Source organism: Notothenia rossii (genome assembly GCF_949606895.1).
Source record: "Notothenia rossii genome assembly, chromosome: 7".
Lineage (NCBI taxonomy): Eukaryota > Metazoa > Chordata > Actinopteri > Perciformes > Nototheniidae > Notothenia > Notothenia rossii.
In genome coordinates this window covers 45,573,714-45,597,868 of record NC_136905.1, presented here as the reverse complement: position 1 = coordinate 45,597,868, position 24,155 = coordinate 45,573,714, and the positions used below count along the sequence as shown (strand labels likewise).

The 24,155-nt window shown below is 40.5% G+C and overlaps 2 protein-coding genes across 2 annotated transcripts in view; both read left to right on the top strand.

Moving 5' to 3' along the window:
• The window catches only part of LOC307046561 (grainyhead-like protein 2 homolog), a 34,979-nt gene extending 33,380 nt beyond the window's left edge, over positions 1 to 1,599 (top strand). Inside the window, exon 15 of the mRNA XM_079692972.1 lies at positions 531 to 1,599. Coding sequence (XP_079549098.1) covers positions 531 to 645 — 115 coding nt within the window. The 3' untranslated portion in view covers positions 646 to 1,599. The remainder of the gene's footprint in view (positions 1 to 530) is intronic.
• A 4,376-nt stretch (positions 1,600 to 5,975) lies between these two features.
• Positions 5,976 to 7,480, top strand: LOC307046877 (proteasome subunit beta type-3-like). The gene is made up of 3 exons (XM_079693543.1): positions 5,976 to 6,422; positions 6,781 to 6,888; positions 6,990 to 7,480. Exons 1-3 carry the CDS (start codon positions 6,244 to 6,246, stop codon positions 7,207 to 7,209), a joined length of 507 nt encoding a protein of 168 aa, XP_079549669.1. The 5' UTR covers positions 5,976 to 6,243; the 3' UTR covers positions 7,210 to 7,480.
• The last annotated feature ends 16,675 nt before the right edge of the window (positions 7,481 to 24,155 follow it).

Here is a 24,155-nt window from a genome sequence, read left to right as displayed (position 1 = left end):
TGTTACAAGTAAAAGTACTTCATTTACATATTAAATTGGACCTAAATTAAAGTACAAAAGTTTTAGCTTTAAAATATATTAAAATGTAAAATGTACTCATTATACACAATGGCCCATATATGAGTTCCGATGCATTAATTACTTTTTTGTTTAACTATATACTGCCTGGTAACCTGTTACATTTACACAAGTTAAAAAAAGAGTTGTGAAATAAATGTAGTAAAAAGAACAATATTTGCTTCTGAACTGTAGAAGTATTGAGTAGCAGTATATGTAGTCCCAGGTGATGTACCTCAAACCTGTATTTACGTACAGTATTTCATTGCTGTACTCTCATACTGTCCCATCTTTCCCAAGTGATTGACATATTTCAGTCTTTACCAAATTCATGTAACGACCTACAGACCAACATTACCATTCATGGGATTAAATGAAATAGATATGCAGATGACCTCAGAAGCGCTGTTCACTGTAGACTTTGCCTCAAAGTAACGGGAACTCTGGTCTGAGATGTGTTTCCTGTCCCTCAGGGTCCTGGTGAACATGGACGACAACATGATCCAGCACTACTCCAACGAGGACACCTTCATCCTAGCTGTTGAGAGCTCTGCGGAATCCTTTTGCGTCACTCTGTCAGAAATCTGAGGGTTGTTAGGCACAGCACCAAATTCACCGTGAATGAGGGGGGGGGGGGCTAGCAGTATTAGATTAGCAACAAGATAGTCTTGGTTTGTTGGTTAAACGGATCCATGGCTAAACTCCTCCTCCCCTCTGCATCAGGTGTTTATCTTCAGGAACACACGCCTACCGAAGTGCCCAGACTTTTGGGATCTTTAGTTTTTTTTCGGACCTGTTAACTTAAGTTCGTATGCAGATAGACAGGAGGTAGTTGTTCCGGTCCCCACAGAGCACCGGCCTCCTGCTGTGTCCGCCGGATGAACAGCAGTGTTTGCTTCCTCTGTGCTCCAGTTATTCTCAACGTCACCTCTGGTGGTGAAAGCTTTTCAATGACTTGACCAGGTGTATGAAAGGCATAGTTTTCTGGCACTTAACAGTTTAAGTTAATGGATTAATGTTTTGTATGAATATTGTTATTTTTTCAATTCCCTATAAAGTGCTTTTGTCAAGTTTTTAAACTGCATTTCTCTTTTTTTTTTGGTTGCCCATCTTTTATTGATGGGTCATATTGTAACTGGTGCCCATAAGTGCATGGGAAATCCCAGTCTCCCATAGTGGTGACATGCTGGTGTCTCAGCATCTATAATTGCATGAGGCCTGGTTCTGGAGATGCTGGAACAGGACAGTGAGTCTCCAGTATGCTGTTGAACTGTTTTGCTTCCCCTGTGCATGTGTTTATTGTTTTTCCTCCTTCTGAAGAGACTGTACTCATTAGTGTTTATGACATCAGTCGGGGACTTAACTGCTCCATCCATTAACACAATCTTTTTCTGAGGCCCCGGCAAATATTAGAGCCTAACAGTGAAACGTTTCAAGCCTGTTTACACCTGATTAATTGTATCCTATTAGCATCCTTAATTTGCTTCATGCAACATAATGTACAGTATTTTGAATAAGTCAATAAATATTATTTTATATGCATCCACTTGTCTTGTTTTTTTGTTTTTTTTTACTATTTAATATGGCACCCTTTATTAAGTCAACAATAGGAACACAATAGTTGCCAGGTTGTGATGAATAATACCTGTTTATTTAATGTTTTTTTGCTTGTAAATGTTCTAAATTGTGGTCGGCATCCTCTGTGGTCTTCAGGCAGCGTTTTAAACACGTGCTAATTATTTGGTTGTATCTGGGCTGGTATGAATAAAGCTGCTTAAATACAAATGTGAGGAACAGTATTAAAACTCCTTGGCAATGTTTATTTATTGCACTTGCTCTTAATGCTAATCGAAGCAAATTGAATCATTTTGTGTCAGAGTTGGATTTAAACTGCTGGATGATTTCAGAGTCAGAAGTGGTGATTAGGTTTTGTAATGGTAGGACTAGCACTCGATACAACATGATGGATACAACCTACGTCATGCAGCCCCCACCATACTTCACTGTAGGGACAGTTTTTCTTGAGGCGTATGCAAATGTTAGGTTTGCTCAACACATGGTGTTAAGGGAAATGTTTACATATGTCCTCAGTTATTATATGTATAGACTCTAGAGCAGGGGTATTCAACTAAAATTCAACAAGGTCCAGTTAGAGAAAATCTCCCCATGCAAAGGTCCGGAACATCAAAATGTCTAACTTGCTTAATGAATTAGTGTGATATATATTGAAGTAGCCTGTAGCTTTATCAACGTCTGCATGTCATCAACAGCTGACTGCCAATCAAATAAAGAAAGTACAATTCAAAAACAACAATATTGATTGTCAATTAGCATTGAACTATACAGATATACAGTGAATACTGTGGATATGGGTAATGTTCCTCTCTGGCTGCATTTAAAGATAAAATATATAAAATAGCTTTTGAAAATGTGTGCATCTTAAAAGTGCTTGATTTTAGATAAATAAAATAAAGTGTAGCAGCAGCTTGAGTTTCCCTTTTTCTTTGTTAACCGTTTCACATCATGACTTAACAGTTTCAGCCGATTATAGAATAATATCAGTCTTTACACGTCATAACAATTGAACAGTTTAAAAGTTTCTCTTTCTTTCCCTATTATATTGCTCACTCACTTCTTTTTTAATTCAGTGCGAGAATTGAGCTCGAGCTTGTCCTGTCAGGAGTTTAAATCTGGGCTGAAATGGTGTCAGGGCCATTCTCATACACATGCAGGTGCTTATTGGTTAGCCTCGGTTAGCCTGCCCTGGAACCATATTTATTTTTTGTGAGCTCAGTTCTGACTTGAGAGGGAATGTTTGGTCAAACACTTTGTGTTTTGTCTCATAGTGGCGTTTTGGCACTTTTAATGAGCGCCACGGTCTCTGAACAAATGAGACACACTGACTCTGTGCTCCCAGTGGGCAGGATGAACATGAATGAGTCCGTCCACTCAGGGTTAAAAGCTCTGTTCTCACTGTCCACTTTCCTCTTCTTGGAGAGCGCCATGTGTAATTATTTGTCTCTCCCTGTCTGCCGCTAACACGCCTGTTCACTCTCCTCTCCGCTTCTCTCCCTGTATCGCAAATTATTCTCTTCACTCACTTTCCTCCCCGCTTCTCTGTGCCGCTCTCTCATCTCTTCTTCTGTATTTCTCTCCCTGTATCGCTCACTCCTCTCTTTCGCCCCCTGTCGGCAGCGGTTAAAATAGAATTGCCCTGTCAAAATTGAAATCCCCTATTAATGTATTGATTATAGGTCCGGGTCCGGATCCGGACCGCGGTCCGCCTGTTGCCGACCCCTGCTCTAGAAAGATTATGTCTATTCTGTACTGTAGGGAAGTAATATTGGTATTGTACCACTGTGAGGCACTGTAACCATGGATGTATAATAAGAACTGGATACAGCGTGGGAGGCAGGGCCTCATTCATTCCTATGATGCGGCTTTCACACCAGTGCTTTTCCCGTTCTAGCTCCGTGCTAGAGCTTTTCTGGTTCAGCTCCGGTTTCCCTTTTCTGCTCCCGTTCTGTTCACACTGCCCAGAGCTCGACTGGTGCTGCCGCTGCTCCGTCATGCCATCACCGTTTACATCGCTGATTTGCTCCCCAACGGCGTTACGGCACTCACAACAAAAACAACAATGGGGGACTGCGTCGGGTCGATGATCGTGTTGCTTTTAATCACACAAAGCCAGATTAAATTAAATATCGACTTCTCCAACCTTATGCTTTTCCCCAGAGTGCCGCGATTCATTGTTTATTAATGTGTTTCAGCGGCATTTACCGACCGCTGCAGTGCTTGCTGCTCTTCCACGGGAGTTTATTCTCCCGTTAGCTCCCGGTTAGCTCACACTGCAGCGGCCGCTCTAAAGTATTCACTGTCCGACTGTCACACAAGCAGCTGATACATATTCCCAGTTCCCCTTAAGTGAATGTGTGTCAGTCTGAATTGACGCTGTTTGGCATCACAACGCTGTTATGAAAGTTTCTCTGGTATAAAATGGGTGATGTTAGCATAGCAACCGAAGCTAAACTGAATACTTGCTATTGCTATCCTATTGTGGCATAAACCGTTTTTTACAGGCGTATTTTTATTATGATTCTACTTATGATAGTCGGACACGACAATCTGTGCAGCCCATGTATTGATTCCATCTGATAGCTAATACAAAACAAAATGTCTGCCTCTCTCCACAATGATCAATAACAGTGAACGGATGGTCAAAGTAAGGTACAAATAAACAGAATCATACGAAGCCTTGTTAGTGTTGCCTGACTTTATAAAGTGTGTTTTTTTTAATAAGTGTGTGGTTGCCCTTAGTCACTTTGCTCAGCACTACTGCTTGTAGGCATGACGAGACTCTTCAGTCGACCCATGTTCAGGGGAGGTGGGTTTAGTTTCCTGCACGCCTCAACGTAAGAGAGACGTAAGCGACGCCGCCTCTTAGCTCCGAAGCTCTTGCCTCTTGACCGACAATTCTTTGGAGCTGGAAGTGAACCGGATTCCGGAGCTAAGAGGCGGCACCTCTGCGGTGTGAACAGGAAAAAACGGTACTTTTCAGGCTCCAGCTCTGAGCCGGAGCTGAAAACGCATTGGTGTGAAAGGGGCATGAGAGTTGCTCATTGGCGCATGATGATAAAATGGCCCAACTTTTGAGAGAGCGAAAGGTCACAGATTACCCAGCATGCCTGAGAAGTACCCGTATGTGCGCTCATAGCGCATGCGCAACTTTAACCAAAATGCTCGTTCACATCAAGCACGTCAATTTGCGTACACGTAACAGCACAGCGCGTTCATGACAGCATGGTAATGATTTGTTATCATGATGGATTTGATATTAACGAGGCGGCAGTTAGCAGCTAGCTAGTAATTATGCTAATGTGAACATCAATCGTTATGTACTTATATTACGCTGTAACAGGATCTTGTGATATCCAAGCAACAGAGCTTCATTTAGCATGAAAGAATGATTGCACTGTGTATATATATATATATATATATATATATATATATATATATATATATATACATACAGTGCAATCAGCTTCTTAGTGCAATAAGAAGCTACAGGGACGTTAATCTAACGTCGGTAATATTAACTTTATTTAATACAACATTTACGGTACAAGATTTAATCATACAGCCCATGTAGTATAATAATGAATTACAGCAAACATGTGCAATATATCCATTATTACAGCTCCGTGGGATGGCAGTAAGACGATATGGGTCCGTTCTTATTGTGCATCCATGGGTAAAGATAAACGCAACTCACATTGGTTTCTCATACAGCATCTCTGTAAACTACGTGTATTCACTGAATTTCACTCTCTGCCTTTAACGGCTCGTTGTATCTAGTTAATTATACAAAACATTTCATTGTGATGGTAGCCGGGGCATAGCTGCAATGCTAAATACTTAGCTTACCTAGCTGCACACGAGCTAACGTTGTGTCTTGTAGGCTAACTTAACTGTTACAATCATTCCCCGAATTCACTTTAATGGCATTATGATTCAATAAATCCGGTTCACTTAAAGGGCTGATCTTGCGTTTGGGTCAACATCAGCTAACGTTTGGTTAATTAGACATTGCTAGTTTGGTTAGCTAAAGCTTCAACCTACTAAGCTAGTCAGCAATTTGTTAATGTGAGTCCACTGACAGCAGACAACTGCAACAACTTCAACAACCCAGCAACGAGGTTTCACTATACATCATTACATTTAAACATGTATAACGCGGGATAATAAAGACTTTGGTTCAATAATAATGTTCTACAACTACACTTTTTATTTTATCTTACTTTTATTTCTTTTGATCGTTGAAACGATTTTAGATGAACGTTATGCTCCATTTTTACACATTTGGGTGGTTGGAAATAACCCTGAGTCATGTTTTTGGTCCTTAAATTAAATACATAGATTTCAGTCATTTATTTTGAGGACAACATTATTCAGTATCTTATTTGCATGTTGCAAATAATACATATTCTTAGGATATTCTTTACATGTTATGCTGTATAGAAGGGCCTCAACTTAAACTTAATTTTAATTTCAATGAATGTGCTTAAAAATGAGCTTTATGTTTAAATAGTTTGATTTGTCTCTTTACTCAGTTGTTTGATCTATCAATGGTTTAAGCTCTGACTAACTTAACTCTTCTTACGTTTCTCCTTCTTCATCCAGTCTATTATGTCCTATAACGGAGGGGCCGTCATGGCCATGCGAGGGAAGAACTGTGTGGCGATAGCAGTGGACCGGAGGTTTGGCATCCAGGCTCGGATGGTCACCATAGACTTCCAGAAGATCTTCCCCATGGGAGATAAGCTGTATATTGGGCTGGCAGGACTGGCCACTGATGTTCAGACAGTGTGAGTGTGTAGACCTCCACCTTGTTCTCTCAAAGTGGCTAAACAGTTGTGAACACCAGGGAACTATGATGACAGGATTGATTTACAACTCTATAAAGCTACAACTCTCAGATCTAGATTAAGTAAGACTTCTCATTTAGAGAAAGCCTGGAGTGTCAAGTACAATACTACACCTATAATGTTTATACCAACAACAAAAGTGTTGTAGTTGAATAGTATTACTATGCATTCTAATAAATAGGGGAGAAAATGTTATTAGAAATTCTGCTATCCATAGCTTTGAAATAAGTTAGATTTGTGATGACTGAATTCAATGTAAATATCTGAGGATTGATGGACGTCTTTGCCTTGTGTGTAGATCCCAGAGGCTTAAATTCAGACTGAACCTGTACGAGCTGAAGGAGGGTCGCCAGATCAAGCCCAAGACCTTCATGAGCATGGTGTCCAACCTGTTGTACGAGAAGAGGTGAGTGCACTGAACTTAATATAGACCCATGTCCACATTTAAGCTGCTTACAGTAGGCACAAATACCTGCATAAATGGTAAATATGTCATGCTCTCATCAGGTTTGGGCCATACTACATCGAGCCTGTGATCGCCGGAATAAATCCAAAAACCTCCGAACCATTCATCTGCTCCTTGGATCTGATTGGCTGCCCCATGGTGACAGAAGACTTTGTTGTGAGCAGAAGTTGTGGTTCTCTCCTTGTTGCATTATTATTTGCACAGTGGCAGCTCTTTAACCTGCATTGCAGCACCTTCATATTCACTGACCACACTCACTAGAGGAAGTAGGGCTGTGTGATATATTGCTATTGTAAAAAAGATGTTTACTGAAAAGATTAAATGATACTAAGAAGACTGAATAATACATGGTTTCTTATTTACATTTACAATAACCCTCAATGGCCATACATGGGAGCGTCACCAGACCAATTGTCATCTCTAGAATATTGTTGAATGAATTAAGCCTGAATGTAGATGAAAGTTGTATATTGAGTAGGGCTACACAATTTACAACACACAAAAAGATGTTTACTGAAAAGATTAAATGATACTGAATAATACATGGTTTCTTATTTACAAGACTACAGCTCCATGACTTTATTCCAATGGGACGACAGACACTGACAGATTAGACAAGGCACAGCAAATAACCCCAATCTTGTCAATTAATGCTAGTGCCTCACCTGGTTTTGTTAGCATGTGCATTATGGGCACAGCCCTGCTTTGCAGAAGCTGATATTTTCTTCTGACTAATCCTATGACTCTTTCGACATGAATACGCACATTAGCTATTTTTCTTGTCTCTTCCACCTCGTATGCTGACAGCTGACTTTTCCCCCTGGTGAATGCAGGCATCTTTAGTGAAGCACAGTAAAATCCCACACTATCGCCAATATCAAACCCACGGTCTGCTAGGACAATATCTCCAGGTAACAGGTATTTTAGGAGCCCACTCTGTATTGTGATCTGTTTATCACTAACTCTTCCTCCCCAGGCACAAGATATGTAAGTGACATAGCCTTGGGGATCAACACCAATCAGAAATTTAACAGTCTGGTGATGCTTGTAGTTGGACCATGTTTGTGCTCTAGCTAGTAAATTAGAGGGCCTCTCAATAAAAACTTCAAAACAGTCAACAATCACAGCAACTCTACATCCAAATGCCTGTCTGAATCCCATTGGCATTGTAGCTTGAAGTACATGTCGCTCTGGCCACTCAATTATAAATTCTGTACTCTCATGAAGTATGTCAATTAACTTATGCCAAATTCTAGAAGCAGTGGAGAGAGAGATGTTGAACCTGAAAGCCAAATCTTTCAGAGGGAGATTTAGTCTCAGCCTCAGCAAAACTAAAATGAACTGTTCAAATTTGGAGAGCACAGTTGAAAAACCTGAAGTAAAACTAAGAAGTTGGGGAGCCCGGTGTAAAGCTTTGTCTTCTCTTCGTTGTTCTCAAAGGACTCCTGGTTGAACTTTGTGTCCAGTCCGAAGATCTCCCAGCTCTGTTGTGTTCTGTCTCAGAACATCCTCCATCCTCTCAATGTCCTCCCTCGTTAAATCAGTCTGGCATCCTGCATTTGCATACAATATAGCAGTAGCAAGCATAATTAGTTATTTAAAATAGTCAAATATGGATGTGAATTGTTGTGAAGTTATCTTTTTGACAACCTTTTTACACACATGCAAGTTCTCTGTTCCAATTATTGCAGATTCTCAAGTTAGTACTCTATTTTCTAAACCTAAACCTAATTCAAAGTTTTCATTGATTTTCTGACAATCACATTTGTAATATTTAATAATAATGCTGGTGGTTAATTTACCTTGTTGGTCATTCAATATCCCACTGGTGTCCTCTGGTTGTGGGCTGTCAGACGGGGGCTGCGTCGGTTCTGGGCTCTCGGTTGTCTGCAGGAGATCCAACAAAGCCTCTGCACATTCTGATTGCCTTTGTTGGTCTTCCTTGAGCTCCATCCTCTGCTCTCGTCGAAGAGATGCCTCTGATCTGGGCTTACTTGTTGTGTGGTAACCGAGGCTAACAGTGGGAGCCCAGTCTACCGACTCAACGTCACCCAAAGCGCTAGGGCACCCTAAAAAGTCCCAACAAAGTCCATATTAGACTACAGGTAACTTAAACATGATCAGTATTACTAAGTAAATAAGCATTTAACCACAACCCAATAATACATAAACAAAGCCACAAAAACCAAGTTAGCTAATACCTCTGATGAAGTGGTCGCTGCAGACACGTGCATTAGACGACTCTGCTCCTCCCGACCGCAGATGTAGGTTTGAAAGCCATTTTTTCCGGCGTTCTTCGGTTAGCTTCTTAAATTGCTCAGCTTTATGGACGACAACCTTCGGCACTCGGTAAAACCTCTTGTTTTTCTCTCGGCCGGATCGATTGGAACAACCGTAAACTACACAACACACCGGCATTTTCTAAATGGTAACAGCAGCTAGATCCTCTGTAGAAAATTATTTCCTGACCTCCAATGGAATTTCGCGCCAAAGGAATGCAGCGGTGTGACGTCAAGTGAAACCAAGCTATAGCTCCAGCCCCCACCCTCCCTGTGAGCACAGTGTGCTCTGATTGGTCGGGACCTCCTGAACACGTAACATGAACGTGCCGGGCAGCGCGGTCCCGTGGGTTAGATGCACGTTCATAATGCAGAGGGAAATAACTCTCGGAATAACGTTATTAGCACATTTTTACAACTTGAGGAACAAATGTTTTTAATAAGGGCTATACAAGTGTTCATACTGGGTAGTTTATTTAGTTAAAAAAAAATTATCCAACGATTTACAGACCACTCTTTCCCAATGTAAGTCAATGGGAAAAAGTGTTTCCGGTGTTGTGTCAAATTGTGCATCCCCGTCGTGAAATGCACCCCCTAGCCTGCGGTAAAAAGCAACCCCCCAAAAAAGATGCTTCTATTAATCCCACCCTCAAGCACTTTGGAGGGTATAGTTGTTGGACTAGTACCAATAAATGAAGCAAATTTCATGGATGTGACACGTTTATTGTCAGAGATAGCAAGGGGTGCATATCGTGGCAACCAGGCTGTTCATAAAAAGCACCCCCCAAAATAAAAATGTTTCTATTAATCCCACCCTCAAGCACTTGATGTAAAAATAAACAATACATTGTAAAGCACAAGTACAAGCACAAGTATACAGACAGGATGTCACAATTAAATAAAAACATATATTAAATACAAAATTAACTGAAAAATAAGTGACGAATGAATGCAAAATCCAGGATTCGACAACCTAGACAACATAGAATAGCGGACTATACGTTAAAATGCGTGTTCCCGTGTCAAGCATGGATGTATCAAGGGGTGCATTTCACGACGGGGGTGCATAATTTGACACAACACCGGGCCTGGCAATCAAACGGAAGTGTAGTACCGCTGTTTGGCCACCAAGAATATTTTCATCTGAGTCCGGCGCACTTCCCTGGGGCTTGACTGTGTGTGTTACGTGCTACATAAGGACGCAGGCTTGCGTCATGCAAATGAGGGTGTGTTCACCTGATGCACGTGTACACTGTCAATGTGTGTTCATTCTAAGTTAGCTCGGCTGAGCGAAAGGGATCACCTGAGAAGCAGAGGAAAATAAATCATGCTCAAGGGCTAAACAGTTCATCGTCTCCGTCTCCGTCTCCACTATTTCTCTCCGAGTGCAACACATGAAGAAGCTGCCATCATAAACCTTAACACATGGGCTTTAAATGTTGGCAAAAAATGTCCATCATCATCTCACCACACCACTATACACCGATCAGCCATAACATTATGACCACCTGCCTGATATTGTGTAGGACCCCCCTTTTCAGCCAAAACAGCCCTGACTCGTCGGGGCATGGACTCTTGACCTCTGAAGGCAACCCGGTATCACGGCAAGACGTGAACATGTGACGATTTACCATGCTGGGTGAAGATGTCACGATTTCGTCCCTTCAAACGTGACAGTTACACAGTATTGTTAACCCATGTTAACCAGTGGAGATATAACCGGAAATACCAAGCAAATGCTACCCCGACGTAATGATTTATTTTTTAATAGTCACACTCGATTACGCCGATTTTCTTGTTGCCCCAGCTGGTCGACACCTATTTTAGCAGAAACAAAGGCTACATTAATGTATTAAATCAATGTTAATCCATGCGTGTGGATGTGGAATTAATGGACGAGACGTTGTGCGATTGAGTTGCCAGGCAACAGCTTCGGTTCATGTTAATTTACAAACTCTTCAACTACAACCGTAATTATATTTAAAAACATGTTAGAAGGCCTCACGAAATACTTTAATGCAAATTAAAATGTAAATGCGAAGGAATGTGTGTATAACAAAATACATCGGTCATAAACTAAACCGGAAACAGACGTAGGCAAGATCCTCAGCTCGATGTTTGGATGGTTTAGCCGCAATGCATGCTGGGATTTGGTGTTTATGTGATGTGAAATCTGAAAACGTTTTTTAAAAATACAATAATACTTTATTCCGAGTGTGCTTGCTTTTCTCTTTGAAAGTCATCACATAACGGCATTGTAATACACGGTTCGGTTGCATTAAATATGACATATCTGCCGTAATTCTCTATTTATAGAGCCCTGCTGAGAAGACTTCTAGACAAACAGGAGAACTGCCGCCAAAACTGAAAATGTGACGTGGATCATAAATATATAAGCAATTAAACAACATCTTACATTTCTTTTCACACAATACGTCTCCTAGCAGTATCAACACTGACTTTTATATTTGATCCAATTGGTAGATAGGCTGTGTTTACACCATAACGGTGCAGAGCTGATAGAAAGGGACACGTGGTGGTTGAAGAACGTTATTGAATTTTATTATTTTATTATTAAATATTAATTGGATCCCTATAAAGTATATTCATTACTCGTTATTCTATACTAATAGTTAATTAAAGACTGTATATAATGACTATTTTGCACATCCCTTTTTTTTTTTTTCTTCTTTTTTTTTCTGAAATGCTGTAGTGTTTTGTGAAATGCTGTGGTGTCTTGCACTTCAGGGCCACCGTACAGTAGCATCAACTACTCAAAATAAGTCAGACAAGCTCATCAACATGGCACTCCTAAACGTTCGATCAATCAAGAATAAGACTTTTTTAATTAATGATTATATTTCTGAGAATAAATTACACTTCATGTTTCTTGTGGAAACTTGGCTAAAAGACGATGGGGCTGCCCCTGTTAAAACAAAAAACACAAAATGTTACAAAATGTCCCCATGGATAAATCAGACTGTGCGAAAATTAAAGAGACTCTGTAGTGTAGAACAACAGCTGAACGGAGATGGAGGAAAACTAAGCTTGTGATTCACCAAAGTATACTGAAGGAACATATCTGTGTATAAAACAATGCCTTCCGCATGGAAAGAAGGAAACACTTGAATATTCGAGAACTGCGGCAACTCCAGAGTACTATTTAAGACTATTGACTCTCTGCTTAGTCCCACACTGGACAATCACAGCCTTCAACTCCCATGAGCATCCAATTAATAAGCCGGCAGTCCTGAGCCGCTTCAGCACAATCTCTGAAACTGAACTGTGTACAATTGTGAGACAAAGTAAGGCCTCTACCTGCAGCCTTGACCCTGTCCCCACGCAGCTACTGAAAAAGGTTTTTAACAGTGTGTCCACAGATGTTTTGAAAATAATAAACACATCACTGGAGACGGGCATATTTCCCAGTGCACTTAAAACAGCTGTTGTAAAGCCCATCTTGAAAAAAACTAATCTAGACAGTACAGTACTAAACAACTACAGGCCGATATCGAACTAACCCTTCATCAGTAAGATTCTTCAAAAAATAGTTGTGGCAGTGGGGTGTGGTTAGGGCGCCGGCTGCTGGAGGGATGGGAGTGGCTTGGCCGGAGACCAGAAAGCTGAGCAGAATCATGTTCAGCAGAATCAGCTCTCAGTATAAATGCTGGTAACCCGGTTCTGCTCTCTCGCCTGCAGTAGGCTCGATCCTGAGCCAAGGATCCACGGACCCCGAGCAGCCTCAGGACCTAGCGGGGCTAACGACAATTGTGTTTTGTGAACTTCCCCCTCCGTGGAAATAAACTGTTCCATTTTCCCCCAAACCACCTTCTCCTTTGTCTGTTTTTAACCCTGTGTGAGCCAGAATGCTCACAGTAGTTTTGTAAGTAATTCCACAAATGGACTCTTGACAAGGCAAACGTGTTAATTGAAAACCATTCCAGGTGATGACCTCATAAAGTTGACTGAGAGAAGCCAAGAGTGTGCATAGCTGTCATCAAGGCAAAACGGGGCTACTTTGAAGAATCTAAAATAAAAATCATAATCTAGATAATACCATATGTGTTCTTTCATAGTTTTGATATCTTCAGTATTAATCTACAAAGTTGAAACAAATTAAAAAAATTAAAAACTTTGAAAGTGTGTCCAAACTTTTGACTGGTAGTGTAAGTCTTGGAGAACATGAGTCAAATGTACATTAATTATCTTCAGGTGTTGCACAAGGAAGCTGCCTTGGTCCGTTGCTCTTCTCATTATACATTCTACCACTGGGTAACATCATGAGTGAATATAATATCATATATGCTTTCATATCAAGTAGGTTGGACTACTATAATGCACTCTTCGCTAGTTTTTAAAAAAATCAATAGAAAAGCTCCGACTTATCCAGAACTCCGCCGCCAGGCTTTTAACAAAACAAGAAAAAGAGAGCACATTACTGCTGTTTTATCTGAAGTACATTGGCTGCCTGTGTCTTTTAGAATTCACTATGGTTTTATCTCCCTGGACGAGTCCTGAGGTCTTCTTCAGCTTTTTAAATATCCCTGAAGTCCACCAAAAGAAAATGGGTGAAGCCGCTACGCTCCCAAACTGTGGAAAACCCAGGAAATATCAGAGAGGCCAACTCAGTGGACATTTTTAAACACCAGCTAATAACTAGAGAATGCAATTCCTGAAGGAATTGCTCGTGGGAATGCTTTATGCTGAAAAGCTGACGGTAAACTGCTATGCTGAAATGTAAAAGAAAGTGAAGAATTTAAATTGAAATGATACATGAACACTGGGGGCTTGAATGTGTGATGAGAGAAGAAAAGAAAGTAAACTGGCTTGGAAAAGCAGCAGAATATTTGAACAGCAAACTTCTGAGCTAACTTGATGGTGAATGATCTGTCGCCATGCCAACGGCATTTGATGACATCCCATAATACGGTTAGATGCGTTGATGGCTGCATCGTTACCAAACCTCTGAAGTTTTGGGCCGTTTGGAGCATTTTCACTGAAGTTATGAGAAAACCGTGTTTCATGGCGAGCCTTGTGTTACCATGGAAACAGAAATTGAAGAAATCTCAAAACTGTCCCGTAGATGTCTTCACGGCTGGACTGTAGCACACATGTGAAGTTTGAGCACTTTTTGAACATTTTCATAGGAGTTATAGCGACATTGTCTTTTATGGCGAGGGATGCGTTTCCATGGAAACGGCATATGATAACACCCCATAATTGACGTGGAGCTGTTGAGGGCTGGACGGTTAACCATTATCTGAAGTCTGGTGCTGTTTTTACCCTTTTCATAGGCGCTACGACAACATCGTGTTTTATGGCCATGGCAACAGCCTATGGTGAGATCTCAGATTTGGCGTAAAGCTGTTGAGGCATGGAACGGTGATATACAAGCGAAGTTTGGGGGACGATCGGACCTTGTCCATTGGAGTTACAGCGACATTGTGTTTTCAAGGTTCAAGGTTCTTTATTTGTCATACGAACATAGCTACGAGTAGTTATGTCGATGAAAATCTTAGGTCACAGGCTTCTCCAACAGTGCAACACAATAATACAGAAAAACAGAAAAAAATAAATAATATATATATATATATAGTGCAAGTAAATATTAAAAAGTAAATACAAAAAGAAAGTTTTATGGCGAGGGATTTCATGGAAACGGCATATGAAGACACCCCATAATTGACGAAGAGCTGTTGAGGGCAGGACCATTAACCATTATCTGAAGTCTGCTGCTGTTTTATGGCGAGGGGATGCGTTGCCATAGTAACATTACATTACGTAACATCAGATTTGATGTAGAGTTGTGTTAACCATTATCTGAAATCTGCTGCTCTCAGCATGTCAGTTGGAGTTATGACATCATCGTGTTCCATGACACATGTGTTTATATTTGAGCTAAAGACGTGTCCAGAGATCAAAGGTTTCCATGGTGATGTGCAGTAATCAGTGAGAGGAGAGCATTTTCATTCTTCTGAATGAGAGATAAACCTCTTACATGTGAACGTTTTGTTGAAGAACCGTAACAGATATCGGTGACATTTCAAAGTGTGAAGCATGTCAAGGAACTTGAGCATCCGAAGTGTAGTTTTTGTGTACTTTCGGGTTAATAATGTGTCCTTTTTGGCAGATTAACTTAAGGTGTGCGGCTGCTGTGGTGGGGAAAGGTGAGGCTGAATTTACAATGGGGTTTAAGGGTGCATTCACACCTAATAGTCAGTTTTTCTGGTGCGCACTAGACGACAGTTTGTTACATTGTTTCACTTTTCAGAAGGTTCGGTTTGCGTTCACATGGCCAAAACTCAAATGGACTATAAACTTTAAACAAAAGTCATGTGCACGGAAATGCTGTTCAACCATTGGTCAGACATTAAGGGGGTAAAAACGCAAATCCCGGCAATTTCTACCGGAGCCTCTGGCATGGAGCATCTGCAGGTTATTCTCATGCTGCTGTTAATCTGGAGAGTAACAGACTCTAGCGGCCCTCGTATATGATTATATCATCAGACAACGTCCGTTAAAAACCATTATAACACATAATGAGACGTTCTGCAGTAAGGAGGGGCGTTTCACAGACGACAGGTGTTCTTACTTTTATGTAGCTGACGGAGAATTTTTACTTTAAACAACACTTTACACAACACTTCTTTCTGCTTCACTCTTTAACTAAACAACCGCGGATATCTTGAAAGACTCTTTCGCTAAAGATTTTGAAGATATCCTCGTTCTTGTGACACGTAAATACTACGCTTCCTATGTTTTGGTGCGGACTGCGTTCACACCAGCAATGAACCGCTCCAGAGTTCGCAAGCAAGCGCTCCGAGACCACCTATTTTAGCGGACCAGAGTCCGGTTGTTTAGTTCACTTAAGAGGTCTCGGATTGTGTTCACACCGGCCCAAATGAACCGCACCAAGCGGCTAAACACACCAGGGTTCGATTCAACCGGACTATACAAGGCAGGTGTGAACGCACCCTAATGGAGACATGTTGAACGTTTTTGTCACTTCATGCCCTCAAGAGGCATTTTGTTTAATTATTTTGCTTAATTTCTTCTTTTTTTTTCAAGCTAAGAGATGTTTTCCTATTTTTGTCATGAAAAATTATGTCTCAGGAATGTAGGGTTTGGGAATTATGGCAGGTTTAAAAGAAAATATGAAGGCAAAATTAAATCTGTACTCCACTCTAGCTGTGACATCACACACTCTAAAATCTGAAGAAGGCCTCTTTACCAAGGTCTGAACCAAGCGGCAAACTCTGGGGCAGAGCCGGGACACCAATAAGGAAGTGCCACAAACTGCAGATCGTCAATTGGCCGATAGGCGATGACTGCAGAAAGGATGAATTTCCATAGACCCCCATGTTAAAATGCCCAACTTTACAGCAGATAAACCCCTAATAGCTCATTCTCTTGCAGATTGTCTCGTTTGATGATGAATGTAACATTTATATAGTGGAACTACACTGTTTTATCAAAACCAAAGTGCCACGCAGTAACTTCGAATGCATGTATTTCATGTTAGCTTAGCTTCTTAGCCTGAGCTAGCTCTGTTACTTCCAGCTCGGTGGCAGTAGGTCCCGCCTCGGCTCCGCCTCTTTGCCCTTATTTGGATCAGGCTGGAGCAGGCGGGAGTTAGACTCTGACGTCACTGTCGAGCCTTTAGTGGCAGACTCCGCCTACTAAGGGCTTCTCTGCAACTCTGCAGAATTCTATGGGTGACGTCACGGACACTACGTCCATTTATATATACAGTCTATGGTCTGAACAATGTTTAATATCTGAATCATATTTATAAGTTGTGTTACGCGAATAGGGATGGGTATCGTTTGAAATGTATCGATTCCGATTCCGGTTCTGCTTATCGATTCCGGCTCTTATCGATTCCCCGTTTCGATTCCAAAATTGTAAAAGAAAGAGGTCAAACATTTAGATAACCAACATATCTACAAATAAAAAAATATACATGCAATACAAATGTATTGCACAATAGCTGTGCTTTATTTTAACTGAGCTATGCCTGTAGCTATTAACAGGCATTACACTGTGCCTTGTCTTTTTCTTCTTTAGTGTAGTGGAGCCTCACTTTAGAGCGTTTACCGCGATCCATCTTTGGTGTTATGAAGTGACTGAGCTCGTGAACTGTCTACGGGAGGGCGGGCGGGGCCTCACTGCGGGGCAACAGTGGACCTCTGTCGTCTGTCAGTGCAACTTACATGATGCCAGGGCAACTTACTTGATGCCGTTTAAAATAATTAAGGGCGGTGCCGGCCGTCAGCGCACCGAGCCGGCCGCCAACGACCCGCTGACAACCGGCCGTTCTGTGGCTTTCCAGAACTCACAGGTGGCCAGTACGCCCTTACCCTGTATTTCACTGGTTTTGCATGGGTACCTGGTACCCGGCATTTTCTTATCGGTTCTCATCTGGAACCGAGTTTCGGTTCCCAACCCTATACACGAATAATGTCAGAAAGATGTGTAACATTTTAAAGTTGGAATGAGGTTTCTGAGTGAAAGTATGAACCAGAGATCTCTTTCTGATGACCTGGACAACCTGTCCTCTTCACACAGCAGGGTAAGGACCAAAAGCTAGTCCAAAAGTAAAAGGCTAGAGGGAAAGCTAACGACTGGGCCTGAAATTCTGATTGTGGGTGACTCTGCTGTAACAGATGTAAAAAGTCTGTGGAGTAAGAACAACACCAAAGTACTCTGTTTTCCCAAGGATGTGGTCTCTGACTTGGCTGAGAAGATCCTGTATATTGGGGCTGAGAAAAATGTGGTACAGCACATTGGAACAAATTATGTTGTGAAAGAAGACTTTAAATGTCTGTTGGAAACTGTTAGCTCTCTAAATGCTGAAGTGTTCATAAGTGGCCCTCTACCGCCCTCAGGATTATAAAAGACCCCCATCACCCCAGCCACAAACTGTTCTGTCTGCTGCCGTCTGGCAGGCGGTACGCAACATCAGGACTAAAACCACCAGACTCAGGGACAGTTTCATCCCACAGGCAATAAGAATATTAAACACCTGAACTTTTGAAACAACATCCATAACATTCATCTGGCTGCTACTTAGAAATTATTTATCTAATATATCATATTCAATCACTTGTATATAGACTCTTATTGCACTATTTCACTATATTTTTATTACATTTATTTGTATTTATTTAATTTACTTGTACAATTTTTTCTGTTTTATTGTGTTGCACTGTTGATGGAGCTTGTGACCTAAGATTTTCATAGACATAACTACATTGTAGCTCAGTACGTATGACAAATAAAAGCCTTGAACCTTGAACCTTGAAGGTAATGTAATGTAATGTAATCTCCCCCGTCTTCATCACCATGCCTACCACAATCATCAACACCTCGTCCCCCTTCAAGACAGCACCGGTTGTCTCCGAAGTCTGATAAGGATGTGTATGTACAAAACGCAGCAAACTCTAACTGATATATGCTGGGTCCAGGCTCAAGGGCGTATGGCACTCTCAACTCTTTCCAGGATAAGCCGGGGCCCTGCCTGCCACTAGCTTTGCAGATATCGTGTTGATAGGTAATAGATTAAGAACGGTTAATCTGCCTAGAAACAGAAATTGCTCAAACGTTTGTATACATTTATCAAATTTAGCAGTGATTCCACGTCAGCCACAGCTTGTCACAAAAAATCTGACTGATAGTGTATTTAACATTTAAACTAGCTTGATTGAATGTCAGGTCTTTGGCAGGAAAAATGTTTTTAACTGAAACTTGGATTGCACAAAATGACAGTGCAGCTGTTCTTATCGAATCAACACCTCCCAACTTTAGTTTTATGAGTCAGGAAAGAATGCATAAGAAGGGAGGTGGAGTTGCTATTTTGTTCAATGATTCCATTCAATATAGGAAGACATCTTATGGGAACTTTGCATCTTTTTAAAACCAGTTTAGCACAGCCTGTTTTTCAGGTCTCAGGCTCGAAAATGACATTCCCAGAACAAATGACCATATCTTCCCTTCTAAAAGGGTGAAATTAATAATCTTTTTTCTCAAAGTAATGATAAACCTGCGAGTTGGATGTAGAAAAGTCAGAATCAATATAGATGTTTTTTATTTTAAAGAAAATTCAGATTGAACATAGTAAAAAACTGTAAATGATACTGTCCATCCAAAAAATCTTTTTTATTTATAGTGAAAACTACCCTTGGATGATGGTAAGGTAGACTAAAAGCTTTAGGAATCCAAAGTACAAAATATAATAAGTACCCTGTATCAAGATTGATGCAAAAAAAGTGACATTTGACCTTTTTAGAGAGGTTTAGCAAAAAAACTCCACCTCTGAGGTGATTTGGGTGGAAATGGGGGTTTTACCATTTCTCTGGAACCCATTGGTCGATTTGGTCTTTCTGACCGTTAGAGCCAATAGAATCGAAGGGGAATCTCCCCACTCACACACATGGTAAAACAAAAAGGTGGGGGCTTTGCACACACAGTTTTGCATGAGAGTGAAGCTGTCTCTAGCTCTGACATCTGGAAACAGAAAAGCAGGTTTATTGCTCATGGATTATCAGAAATCATTTCAAGGGGACACAGACACATTGGATTAACCTATGGATTAACTTCAGCAGCGTTTTTATCGTTTTAATGCCATTGAAGACAACTTTTGACCAGACTACGACACAGGTGAGCCATGTTAGCGTTTTTAGCTACCTAGCGCCATATGTTTTGATGTCTGTTCTTGTTATTACCTCCGAGAGTTCGTATAGTGGTAATGAAGGGTACCCCTCAATTCTGTGTCCCCTCACGATGTGAAACGATGGGTTGAGATGTGCAGCAAAGATAAATAACAAGGTTTTGTGACTGAATTTCGGTGCAGTCATCTGTTAGCATTTTTCGCTCGCTAATTCAGAGGCTCAGCGTTAGCATTGTGTTTTTTTTTTGGAAAAATAAATAAAAATGATCAGTAAGATGAGTTTCTTCCCATTACATGGATATAAAACATTCATAGTTTATTAAATGAACATGCCCTCAGACACTGTTTCCTGCAAGATATTGCAGGAGGCCCCCAGTACCGGGGTCTGTCGGGCTTAAACAGGTTAATATGTGACCCTTCAGCTGAAATGCTCCTCTGGAGCTCTGTTCCTAAATTTCTATAGACCACCCAAATACTGTGCAAGCTTTTTTGATGACTTTACTGAACTGCGGTCTATAGTGTGTATTGACTTTGAAGGTCTAGTCATTGTTGGTGATTTTAATATCCATGTTGACAACCCCCAAGACGGAGGGATGCTCCGATCGATTGGCGGCTCAGCCGAGGGATCATCCGGCAGGCGTTACAGACCGGCGACTGTCCTAGGCCGTCTTTGGCGTGGTCCGGCCCCAGGCACTGGAAGCACAGGCGGTGCGGATCAGCCCCCGTGATCAGGCCAGGGCATGTCGGGCAGGTCCGGTGCTCAAGGAGTGTTAAGTCCATGCTTTTCTTTCTCTTTCTCTTACAGAACGAACTGGCCAGTATGGACTCAGCCAACCCCAAGACGCTCCAGACCGCCCTGTCTCCACAGGGAAACATCATCCATCAGCACCAGGAGCAGCTAAAAACCATTAGCCATGGAGTGAAAGACCTTTCAGAACGCCAGGAGGATTTCCAAACCTCTATCACGTCACAAGTGAACCATCTGGCAGCACAGCTTCACAGCTTCACAGAGTCCTCACTCATCTAGAGGCAACTTCTACAGCTCCGATTCCTGCTAAGCCACCTGATGCCAATCCGGCTGCTAATCGGATTGGTTTAGCTTAAGTGCAGCATATGTATGTGTGTATGTATATGTGTATGTATACAGCAAATGTGTATGTGTAGGTTACGTGTGTGTATATGCATGTTTGTATATGCATTTGTTTTACATGCATATATACTCATCCAACAATATTTCTGGCACATATTCGTGTGTATAAGGATCACTGGCAATGAACATGGGGGATTACTTTAGTCGTTGTTATTTTTTTTGTTTTGTTTTGTTTCTTTTTTTTGTTTTGTACATACAATCAGCACAGACCAATGGCTCATTTGTATTGGCATATATTATGTTTACCATTACTATATGACAAACACTGCTTATGGATTGTCGAAACTAAATACAAATATTTTTTATTTGAGAACTAAACATGGAGAAGCAGCGTTCAGTTGTTATGCTACAAATATCTGGATCAAACTACCAGAAACCTGCAGGTCCGCTGCAACTCTTACTACTTTTAAATCCAGGCTGAAGACTTGTATCTTTGCCGCTGCTTTTAATTGATATATTCAGGCTGATTATTTGTTTCCCAAATATTCAAGTGGCTGTATTCTATGAGGCTTGAGGACCTTCGTCCGTGCGGGTTTAAAGTCCCCCACGTCTATAGGGGCTGTAGTCCCCTGCGTGTTTTGGGGGTTAAAGTCCCCTTGTAGGTGGTTAAAAAAGAAAGTAGAAAGAAAGTGAGGTCATAGAAAACTATTTCTGCTAAAAAGTTAGCAATGATTGAGAGTCAGAGCTAAACATTTTAGATGTGTGTTTCTCACACTGCACTGTAACTTTTATTCATGTACTGTACCTTTTGTTATTCATGTTTTATTATCTTTGCTTTTAAATGAGTGTTTTTAAATGCCATTTCATAATATGTTTCTTAATGCTCTCAATGTCTTTTTATTTTTGTAAAGCACTTGAGTTGCCTTAAAATAAACTTGCCTTGCCTTAAAGGATTTTATCTTATCTTTTTAATCTAAGATGCTTCAATAGCAATATTTCTTTTTACGTTGGTCTTTTTTATTTCTTAATCGTTTAACCTTTATTAGAATTATGGCATTTTTATTGCTGTTATGTTTTTATTTTAATTTCTGTTGTACCTATATGTTCACTTTGTTTTATGGGGTTTTAGATTTTATATTGTTACACGGATTCAGTTGTCTTGTGTCTTATCTGTCAGAGAAAAAGCATTATTTATTTTATTTTCATTATCATACATTTTTGCCTCCTTGTGTCTGTTAATCTGATGAGATGTTTTACTGCATGTACCTGTGACGTTCTTAACAAATAATTTGAGGGGAATTTACTGTTGTTTGTTTTTAAGTTGTGATGTGTCATTTTGTAAAGCACTTTGAGCTGCATGTGTTGTATGAAAAGTGGACCCAGGACCCAAGCAGAATATTGCCCAGAGCATTTTGGTCGGTACTGACCACTGCAGACCGGGAACACCTCACAAGAGCTGCAGTTTTGGAGATGATCTGACCCCGTTGTCTAGCCATCACAATGTGGCCCTTGTCAAAGTCCCTCACATCCTTATGCTTGCCCATTTTTCCTGCTTCCAACCCATCAGCTTTGAGGACAAAGTGTTCACTTGCTGCCTAACATATCCCCCCCACTGACAGATGCCATTGAAACGAGATCCATGATCTTCACTTCAACAGGTGGTCATAATGTTATTGCTTGATCGGTGTAAACTTTGTCCAACAACCAAGCTGGGTCACTCTCATAATTTGTGACAAACTGTTATTCAGTTATGGCTTCTTTTGTCGTGCTCCTTCACTGCTTCCAGCCGCTGGGCTCTGCAGCCCCTCAGTGATGGGGGTCTTCCCTCAGCAGGTGGTCTGGGTAATGCCTGTTGTGTGATGCAGCTTCTGCTTCCTCACTATTAAACTAACGATATACAGGGAATTCCAAACACTTAGATATTATTTTGGGGTTGAATACTTATCCAAGCAGCATGTTTCAGTTTTTCACTTGTCTTACACATTTTCTAACATTAACATATTTTGCTTTAAAACAACTAATTTTAGGGTCAGTCTTTTGAAATAAAGAATGAACAAATCTGATCATTTTATGTCTGGTTAAATACTTTTGCATGCTACTGTATATATATCATTTCAAATTCTGTGTGTTCCATTTGGGAGAAAGGTTACCAGTTACACATCATTGTCAATACAAACTTTTTATAGAACCCCCACAGAGTATCATTTAAAATCAATTCTCATTTAGGTTTAAGGAGTAATAGCATATTTATAACATAAAATCTCTTTTAAATTCTCTCTATATTCTCTCTGATTATATTTTGCACCTTTCTGCACAGCCCTCCACTTTAAATATAATACATTACGTTAGACGCTTTTATCCAAAGCGACTTATATACTCAATACTGTGGCCAATCCCAACAGGAGCAATTTGGGTTGAAGTGTCTCAGGGACACAACGACATGCTGACTGCAGTGGGGTTTGAACCTGTGCTCCCCTGATCCGAACACAAACACACAAGTCCACTACGCCACAGCCAGTATTATAATACACTGCAGTTTGTCATAATATATTGTCACATATTCATTGTTACGTTTTTGTGTTTATTTTGTATATTTAAATTGCGTGTAAATACTTGTCCTTATTCTTTTTAAATGTTAAATTGTTTTTTGAAAATACTATTTTTGACCTTTTCTTTCCACGTTTTTTCATATGTCGTTTATGTTTGCACCAACATACACCAAAGCAAATTCCTTGTATGTGTAAAGGTACATGGCAATAATGATGATTAACTACTTGAGGTGTGGGTGGACATAATTTTTTCGTTTATTACAAAATATAAAAGTTTGTAAAATTAGATATGATAACACATGCACAACACAATATGTCTTCAATCGGTTTACGGCTGAACTATATCCTTCATGTTGTCCTTTAACCGCTGTATTGCAAATAAGCAGACACCACATTATTGCTTGCACACAATAAAATGTAAATTTAATTCTTGCTTTTTAAAGTTGACCAAAAACAATCCTCTGTTCCAAAACTGCAGTCACTAAATACAGGATACCATACAAAACCTACAAAATGCAACAATTACAAACAATTTGTTCAACAGATAGCAATTGTACAGTATAAATGTATACAATACTGTTTTGTTTTTATTTGGCACTTGACCACAAGATGCTATTTTG

What these genes read in the sequence shown, in the direction of transcription:
- LOC307046877 (XM_079693543.1), top strand. Translation starts at nt 6,244, where the DNA reads ATGTCCTATAACGGAGGGGCCGTCATGGCCATGCGAGGGAAGAACTGT. An exon ending in GCCACTGATGTTCAGACAGT is followed by an intron (nt 6,423 to 6,780) that starts GTGAGTGTGTAG and finishes CCTTGTGTGTAG; the next exon opens with ATCCCAGAGGCTTAAATTCA. An exon ending in AACCTGTTGTACGAGAAGAG is followed by an intron (nt 6,889 to 6,989) that starts GTGAGTGCACTG and finishes TGCTCTCATCAG; the next exon opens with GTTTGGGCCATACTACATCG.